At 32.2% G+C, this 10,000-nt stretch overlaps 1 protein-coding gene across 2 annotated transcripts in view; it reads right to left on the bottom strand.

The window, feature by feature from the left end:
- Positions 1 to 3,068: 3,068 nt before the first annotated feature.
- LOC137617109 (CD209 antigen-like protein C) overlaps positions 3,069 to 10,000 on the bottom strand; it is a 27,314-nt gene continuing 20,382 nt past the window's right edge. The window contains exons 3-6 of one of the 2 annotated variants that reach the window (XM_068346951.1): positions 9,209 to 9,367; positions 6,654 to 6,756; positions 4,018 to 4,119; positions 3,069 to 3,745 (exon numbers count right to left, since the gene is read on the bottom strand). In XM_068346951.1, the coding sequence (XP_068203052.1) occupies positions 3,706 to 3,745; positions 4,018 to 4,119; positions 6,654 to 6,756; positions 9,209 to 9,367 (404 nt within the window). In that variant the 3' untranslated portion in view covers positions 3,069 to 3,705. The remainder of the gene's footprint in view (positions 3,746 to 4,017; positions 4,120 to 6,653; positions 6,757 to 9,208; positions 9,368 to 10,000) is intronic. The other variant, XM_068346950.1, reaches the window with a different exon arrangement.

Genomic DNA, 10,000 nt, shown 5'->3' with positions numbered 1-10,000 from the left:
TTCGTAAGTGTTTTTCTATTTATATTTTGGCAGGCCGTGATTCCTCCTTGGTGAGACTAACTCCTTTGATTGTTTTTTGAGAGTTGAATTTATTGTTGCTGACCAGGCCTGTAATAAAGGATTTTGTTGGGACTGCTCTTTTGGACCACGATTGTTGATAGACCTGGCCTGTACTTGATTGTGTTGGACTGCGCTTTTGGATTGCTGAACCGATGATGACCTGGCCTTTGTATTTGGATTGTTGATGATGATGATAATGATGATGATAATAATGATGATGAGGATGATGACTACCAACCAATTCAGCGAGGCAGTTGTGGCAAATTCACACACAGTTTAATCTGTTATTTAAAAAGCTGTGATTGTGGCAGTTGCCGTAAAAAAACTGTCGGCTTTGTGTTGGTGTCCATAAAATATATATAAAAATACATGTTTTGGTGTTGGTGTGTGGTTTAGTGTTAAGTTTTGTTAGGGTTTTATATGAATGGTGATTTGGTTATTATATATTTAGTGTTAAGTTTTGATTAGTTTAAAGTGTTAAATTTTGATTAGTTTAAAGTGTTAAGTTTTGATTAGTTTAAAGTATTTATTTTGAATGTGGATGGTTTATGATTTATTTTAAGTTTTAAGAAATATAGGTTTAAGGTTATGTTATGGTTGGTTTTTATATCCATTTTGTTCAAGAGTCCAGTGTATGATAAAGTAAGGGGAAAGTATGTGTTGAGGAAACAATTGTCAGTAAGTAAGATTCAAGGGTGTGGGGGTTGTTTTGCAGCATCCCGCCACAATATATATATATATATATATATATACAGTATATATATACATATTATATTATATATATATATATATATGTATATAATATATATATATATATACAGTATATATATACATATTATATTATATATATATATATATACAGTATATATATACATATTATATATATATATATATATATATATATGTATATATATATATATATATATATACAGTATATATATACATATTATATTATATATATATACATATTATATATTATATATATATACATATTATATATTATATATATATATGCATATATATATGTATGTATATATATATGTATATATGTATATATGTATGTATATATATATATATGTATGTATATATATATATATATATATATGTATACATGTATGTATATATATATATGTATATATATGTATATATATATATATATATATATCCACACACACACACTCACATATATATATATATATATATGTATGTATGTATGTATATATGTATATATGTATATATATATATATATATATGTATATATGTATGTATATATATATATATATATATATGTATGTATATATATATATATATATGTATACATGTATGTATACATGTATGTATATATATGTATATATATGTATATATATATATATATATCCACACACACACACTCACACACACACACATATATATATATATATATATATCGAAGATCTTTTCTCCTGCCATATTATAAAAAACAGGATTCTAGCTTACCATTCCAAGTTCAGTATACTATAGTCCAATATAAGAAAATGTCTTACTTCATCATCACTCTAATAAGAATCTGCCGCTGACCATCTCATAAAAAGAATCATTCTTCCTTCTCATGCCCCTACTTATTAAGGCCCTTCAATCAAATTTATCTTCATAGAGCAGTAGTAAACCATTCTGTAGAATATTATGAAAGCGATGAGGAAGGACACTTAAAATTAATGCAATTTGGAAAAGAAAAAAACTATCTAACAATCCGCAGTCCTGTAAAGTTGGAAAATCACCATGTTTGTTTGTGTATGTATGTGTTTGAGAGAGAGAGAGAGAGAGAGAGAGAGAGAGAGAGAGAGAGAGAGAGAGATTTTGTGCTGATCGTCGTATCATATGGCATTTTAGGGCCTGATTTCATGAATATTGGAAGTGCTTGGCAGATGGAAGGACTGAAATGTGAGAATAATATATTTTACTTGATTGTGGTACCATTTAATTTTTCTTTCTATCTTCGTTAACAGTAAATTGAGATAATCTTCATGTAAAGTGAGGTTTGTGTTGATACGTAAAGCTTTAGCAGTTTTTCACCGGGTAACATCATTAATCCCCCGGTCCACTTTACCAAACCCTTTTTCACTGCAGCTTTTCCTTTCTTGATCATTCAAACCGAATATTAAAATACTTTTGGTAAATTAATTACTCATGCTATTGAATATATTATTTTGGTTTTAGTGCCTAAAACTCGTATCAATCAACCTCACCATTATTTGTGTTTGCATCATTTCAAAACCCCATTATTCCTAATTCCATGAATTTTATGTTGACTATTTTTCAAACACACATGCACACACATATACATGCACACACACACGCACAGCAACCTATGATAAAAGGGTGAAAACTAATTTTTTGAAAGCAGATGTAATTTATGGTTCAAAAGAGGCATGTTGAAATGTAAAGAGGCGACAAATAATTCTTCCTTCACATTACCAATTCATATTTATAAGAGTTTTTGAATAATTCTTATAGTACACATATTGTTGAATGAAGAGTTTTTTTGGTGTTTTTATTTATTTCTCGGTAAAAGTGTTGTTTTCTATAATCTTATAAGATTTACGTTGCTATTATTGTCATTATTATCTATTTGTATATTTATAATGTGATTTTGTCCTATTATTTTTACACCATATCATGAGACAATTATAGTAATGAAGCCAATCTGCATGAGTCTACTATATGAGCAACTGAATAACTTTTGAATAAGATGCCACATGTGAAGCAGTCCTCTAACAAAGCAACTGAATTCCACATAGACTTCCATAAATCAGAGTCTAATTCGTTGCAATCGGCAGCCTCTGAATATTAAAAGGTTTTAATCAACACTATAGCAATGACTCAAAGTAAGGTAGTACGTGCATCAGGAACTCATCAGAAAATCTTCAAGATTAATATAACAATTTCTCAAAGAATATAATTTATCACAATGTATATTCCCTGTTATACGTACAGGTCAGAGCTATAACCTGTTTTATGCACAAACGTAGGTCAGACAGGAGATCCTGCAGGGCATTATTATCATTATCATTATCATGATCATTATTAACCAAGCTACAACCCTACTTGGAAAAGTAGGCTGCTATAAGCCAAAAGGTTCCAACAAGCAAACTAAAGCCTAATGAGGAGAGGAGACATGGAAATAAAAATATACAGGACAAGTAGCGATTAATACAGAATATTTTAAAATCAGTTACAACGTTAAAATATATTTGTCATATATAAACTATGAGGTGAACATTGTGTCATCCTAGTTAACATAAACAAAAAGTCGTTGCAAGTTTAAATTTCTGAAATTTATTTGCGACTAAAAAAGTAGGTAAGCACATTTTTTTTTATTTTAGTTCAAAGATTTATTCTCAAGTTGTGTTTTCAATACATTAATTTAAATGTTTATGCAAATTCAGGGAAGAGAGTTAAAGATGTATTGTCATATGAAGATATATTACTTTTTACATGGGATATTTCCTCCCGGAAAAAAATGAAACATGAAATAAGAAAAAACTAACAAGTGTTTCAATCCACGTTTCTTCAAGAGAAAGTGTAGTTCACTTTTCAAGATTTATTTCTTTAAGAGGCAGTTGAGTTAAGCCTTGGCGACACAGTTTCATTACGAGACAGTGGAGTTCAGCCATCAATCGGATATACAGATTTCTCACAGATGTACCTGTTGGCAGAATAAAGTAAGACTTAAATGATTTTTATTTTGAAGGAAACTTTATTGTTGAAACTTAGAATCTCAGTTAGATTTTTAAACCCTTGATTCCAGAGATGTTGATGATGATATTTCAACTAAAGAAATCAATTTGCAGCCTACTTGAATGTAAACTTAAAGTAAATATGTGTTAGATGTGGCCATTTCCAGACTTTCCTTTTTGGTAAATGACTCACTAATTTTAAGAATAAGGTCACGTCTGCTTTGACAATTTTATACTCTACCTATATTCATGGTTGCATCTTCTGTCATTCCATCGATCGTCTTTAAAAGGAAAGTAATGAATACATTTTTCTTCGCTTGAGTTCGGCTCTCCGTCTCCCCACCTGGAAAGAAGGTAAGGTATACCTTTCACTACTCTATTCCTCCATCCTTACATAACACATGACCATTCACTTCACCAGACTTTTCATTGTATTTATTACCTCTGTTGATGCTTTTCTCTCATCTTCTATTCCTCCTCTTTTAACTATAAATTCACTGCGTTATTGGTGGGTGTCCCCTGTGCCCTTACTTGCACCTTGACATTGAATAGCATCTCTTGGTCGAGCATGCTATTTCTCTACAATCATCTGGGCCACCCTTCATTTTTTTAAATGATGCTATATGGAAATTTTGCTTTGACCCATCAGTCTATAACCCCTCTACCTAATTCCCTACTTACGACAGAAATGTAATTGTAATCTTATAGTACATGGCTGTCGTTCAAGTGGTGTTCCAAGTAGCAATGGAGGACCCCCAAACCTGTCCTGTTTTGGGTTGACCTAACTTCATAAAATTACAGCCTAAGCCTTACACTTCTCCCTATCCACACACTCCCACGTGATTAGCTAATATCACACAATCCCACTGCCACCTCCTCAAATGTACTCTAGAGACTCACAGCCCACTCACGTGTTCATTGCTTAATTCTCCAAACGTTGTCTGAGGTCAAGAATGCCAATTCCTCGTTCGTTCCCATTTCTCTTCAACATTTTCCTCTTCCATTCAATCATTACACCAGCTCTCCATTGTCTCAGACCTCAGAGTTTCACTCATAAGATTGATTCTAGTATCTTTTGTATATATGCCTACGTGGAAGAAGGGGAAATTTACCAAGCCCATCAATTATAGAGGACATGATTGAATAAAATCAAAGTCATAATGCTAATAATATGTCAGGGAAATATAATTGAACTCGAGCAGTCATCCAAGATTGAAATCCATCAGCTGAGTTCATACATTACAGTGCTCTTTCAATCAACTTGGTTCTTAGTGCTGCAGCAAGTATCTGTGTAGAAACGGTTTCTTTTCTTTGGTATTGTTAGAAAATTTGATAAATTTCTGTATTGTTCCACATTTCGTTGGAAGTTATTAATGGGCACACCTGCAACGAAGTTCAAATGGTTCTAGTAGAAATTATTTTGAAAAAAAAAAACATCTTTGTCAGAGACCCGTTGGTCAGAAAGGAATGATGGTGTGAAATCTCTAAAGTTGAACTATTTGATGATTATTAAAGATTTGGAAACTCTTCATGAGGATCCTGATCCGAGTTACGATACAAGTCGAGACAGAGCATCTTCTAGCACATAGAGTATATGCAAGTGGCTAATGTTATTCTTATTTTCCCAAGCTGAGGAACTATACTGCTGTTGATGCCATAAAATCACATTTGGAAAATCTTAAAAGTATTTGCATTAATTTTCCCTAGTATGGAAACAAAGCTAATTTGGTCTTTTCGAAGACATTTGATGATACAGTGTCCAATTTACCATTGTGAAGCAAAGCGTAGTCGAATTTTTAAGAGGCATTTCACAGAAACTGGTAGCAATGATTCGAATGACCATAATTTCACACGTAGAAAAAAAAAATTGTTTACACCCTAAGTTGTCTGCGACAGTCTTATCACTGATATAACTAGATGATCCACTGTCCATTCAAAAGTTCATGGTAACTTTTTATTTCTTTTTTATTATAGTAATGACGATCTGAAAAGGATAAAAAGCGGCTAGAAATGTATTGGTAAAGAAGAATGAAAATATAAATTTTCATGAATATATGTCCCTTAAAATTAATGACCCTTATCATGACAATGTTCTAAATATTGCTTAAAAACCTTCTTGTAGTGCAATTACAGTCTTATCAAAATGTTTCTATTCCTCTACGTATCAGTCTTACACAGTTAGGCAGTGTTGGTAAAGGAGAATGATCATTATCAAAATTAAATTACATAAAAGGTAGAAAAAAAAAATCAACTGTTCGAGTTTAATAAACATCGAACATGAGTATCCACCCCCCCCCCCCCCAAGAAGAGAAAAATAAATAAAGTAAAACAATATGATTTGCAAAATATCATTGATAAATTCCCCCATAAATCATGAATTTCTGAATAATCATTCATGTGCAAATTCTCGTTATGCTCATCAAAATAAAAATAATTAACTTAATCTTCTTGATTGCCTATTGATCCAATTTCCTCGATATTGCTTCGAATATAGCTTTCACTACGTCTAGAAAGGTTCATAGTATACAAAAAAAGAATATGCTAATTTCACTCTTTTTTTCTCTCATGATATGGTCCATTTTACATTCTTAGCGTAAGGGTTGCAAATGATTTTAATCCGACACTGGTTGTGACACTTCCACTAGATTATTGAGTGCATTGATTGGTCAAATAATACTACATTGGATCTCTATATGGTTACAAAATATCCTTTACACATTGTAGTCTGTCCTTATACACCTGACAACACTAAGATAATCAAAAAAAAATTATTTACTACTACTACTACTACTACTACTACTACTACTAATAGTTTTTTTCTGTTGGGCTGATGTGAAACTATATTTTCATTCCAGTTTCATACGCTTCATTCTTTACCATGATTTAATCATCGGGTGGACAGTTCCGTCAGTCCAAACGTGGACTCCTTCCACATGTAGGTCAGTCAATCCTACCCAGGTTTCGTGACCCTTCACAAGATCTGTAAACGAAAAATTGGATTAATTGTAATCCTGTCTTTATATTCGTCTATATAACAAAAGATGAAAGTTTATAAATGCCTTCCAAGACATTTTTTTCTGGAGGATTGCAAAGGAAACTGGTCAAAAGTTCTTGTCAATTAAGATGTAGACTAAAAGGCTGTGCTTAGTGACTCTCTTTCTATGGGAAGAAGAAGAAATAAGTCACAGTTGGGCATCCCCATGCATGCTGCATCAGTCATTGCTATTTAAGGGAAGAAACTCAAGGTGGGGGTCATTTTGGCACTATGACATTGAAATTTGCACAGAATATGCATCTATGTGCTTACAATACTTCAGCCAATTTAAGTTGAATAATTTTTTTATTATTGTTTTTTTTCTTGTTTTTTGGACTTTTTCTCTTATTTTCAAAATCCATCTCCTCCTTTATTTATGAATCAATTTTAAAAATTTAAAAACCAGCATAGGGCTTATAGTATATACAATACAAAAAAGTGCATATTTTCAAATTTTCTTATGTTTTTTGTTCTATCTCATAAAAAAATGGCAAAAAAAAAATTTAAAGTTGTTTTCCAATTAATTTGTTTTGGGGGGGCGATAGGAAAAATCTGGTCTTTTCTTCTATTTCTACAATCATCCAGAATTATAATACCTTTTTAATTTAAAAAATTGGTCCATAAATAAGGAAGTAGTTAACAATTTGATAACGAAAAATACTATTTTGAGAAATAACAGTTTAAAGTTTTGATGTACTCACATTTGTTGGTAAAGCTGATCTGGAAAGTGTACAAGGCTCCTGGTCCCCTCTTTTATAAAAAGATATTATCCCCTCTTTTAGACATGGTTTTTTTTCTATTGTTGCAAGGGGGGGGGGGGGTTCATAGTATGCCAGTCTACTCATTGTTGCCAGGTTTAGTACCCTAACTGGCTCCTGGCTGATATGCAACTCCTCTGCTTGCATATACTTTCGTTTTCTTTTTCGGTGGAGCAATAGATATGCTCTTTCTTCTTTTTTCTTTTAGTGTTAGAGTTTTTAGACATTGCTTTGTTGCATCTTTAATTACTGGGATTAATGAGCCAGCAATGTATCCTACATTGTACTCAATTGCTGCAATATGGTAGGCAAAAGTGGCAGTATCTTTTCCATGATATGTTTTCAGGTTCTTCACATTTACACTTAGTAATCAAAGTAACATATAAATTCTGTCTTTCAAAATCAAGTTAAATTTTGCTGCTACAGTCACTGAGAAGAGACTACCACGTTTTCCTCCTCTACATGGTTGTTTCTTTTGTTTTCCTCAAGTTTCTGTCTCCTCTTTTCATTTAAATTCTACATGTTTTTAGCAGACACTAAACGCAAGTTAGACCACTTCCTCTTAGGCATGATTAGTTGCCAAAAACTAGCAAAAAACACAATATAAACAGACGTTAGCTGATCGAGACTGAGAGCACATGTGCGGACACACCAACTCACTATATTGATCGGGTAAGCACTGCCTTGTAGAGTCAAAAGTGAAAGTGAAAGTGAAAGTGTGTGCTTTCACGTAGAAAGGAAAAAATATCGTACTGTAAAAAGCAAAATACAATCCAATATCAAAGAAAACAATTGCAAAATAACTAGGTCGCTGGATGATAGGGCTGTCAGGTAGATCCTTGGGTTAGCATATGCATGCACAAAACTGCAATTTTTACCTACTAAAATACTCCAGATTGCTTTCATCTTTCGTCTGGCAACAGTACACACCTCGAGGCTAAAGGAGAGCGGTAAAACTAAAATTCGTGATTTTGACCCAAAAATCGAGTTTCTTCCCTTAAGTGTTATAGTAATTAAAGGAAATGTAAAAATGAAATATTTATATACACGTGATTAACAGAACCCTCAGTTGTTTTCAAATGATCCACTAAACCTTTACTAAATTTGGATTGGGTAAAACTAAAAATATTTTCAAGTATATGTGGAAGAAATGTTTTTTTTTTTTTATTAAAGTCAAAACGCTTATATTATAAGATTTGCATTTGTAGTGAATACTACCAAATATATTTTTTTTATGCTACCAACAGAGGTCTATTTCCATTATTATTATTGTTGTGGTGTAAAACGCTGTGTCATATTAAATAAATCATTATGTGAATTTGACTCCCTCGTTGCTATTTAACACCATCCAGCTGTTTTTGGTGAAATGTTATATATCTAAATGAAAATAACATTCTATACATGCCATGGGTTTTATTGCTCTTTGTAATCTGGATAAAGATTCAAGCAAAACTGGAACAGAACACAAGAAGTTTCACAGTTACCTTCTTAACAATTCATTTCTCTAAGACGTTACCAGTAAAGTATACTTAAAACGAAATAAAAAGTGTTGCATTCAAGTTAAGGTATACCTTAGAATTGTGAATTCTTTGCAGAATAATCTAATTAACATTACAGTGTGTGTATAAATAGATACTTACTACGCAGGAAGTTATACTCTTCATCGGTAGTTACTTTGACCAAATCAGAATCTAAAGCGATGCATTTTTCTCGGCTTTCTTGCCATGTGGATGTGTCCACACTTAAGAAATAACAAGAAGCTCCAAGCTTAAGCCAACCTTCATCACAAGGAAGATACTCTGAAAGAGATTAAAGGTCTTTTTAGGATAGTGAAGAATGTTCTTAGGGATTGCCCTGCTCACAGGTATTTCTACAAGGTCACATCAGGGCCTTGTTTTCTTTGTGAAATTCGGTCTCATTTCACATCAGATCTCTTTGATTTTAACTGTTTTATCTGTGAATGGAACTTGCTGGTTAGGTTATACTTTCCTAAAGTACTCAGGACTGAAGTTGACTTAATATATTAAAGTTTTACGTGATTTCCTCCAACTGCAGAATATAGCAGTTTCAGTTCATCATAAAACGGAAAAGTCTCTATGCATTATAACCAGACTTCACCAGATCCATTTTCCGCGAACAATGCATTTTTTTTTTTATTTTATTTTTTTTTTTTTTAATATAGACATTACCCATATCCCTAAGTACCCCGCTGGTCTTTTTCCATCACCCATTTCATGTTCAGTCAAGTATGTATTCTATAAGTGTCATGGCATATACCAATATATTTCTCCTAAACACCCACATCAACTTCATCTTCTTGCCACAGAACAAAATATTTGTTTCAGTCAGACTATTGACACCTTTTTACACAATACACAATTTGATTTAGATTGAGTACTTGCTCATTTTCACACGTGGATATTTGACTACTC

The sequence above is a fragment of the Palaemon carinicauda genome, chromosome 23 (assembly GCF_036898095.1).
Source record: "Palaemon carinicauda isolate YSFRI2023 chromosome 23, ASM3689809v2, whole genome shotgun sequence".
Taxonomy (NCBI): domain Eukaryota; kingdom Metazoa; phylum Arthropoda; class Malacostraca; order Decapoda; family Palaemonidae; genus Palaemon; species Palaemon carinicauda.
Note: the sequence above shows the minus strand (reverse complement) of the source record. Positions and strands in the feature narration are given on the sequence as shown.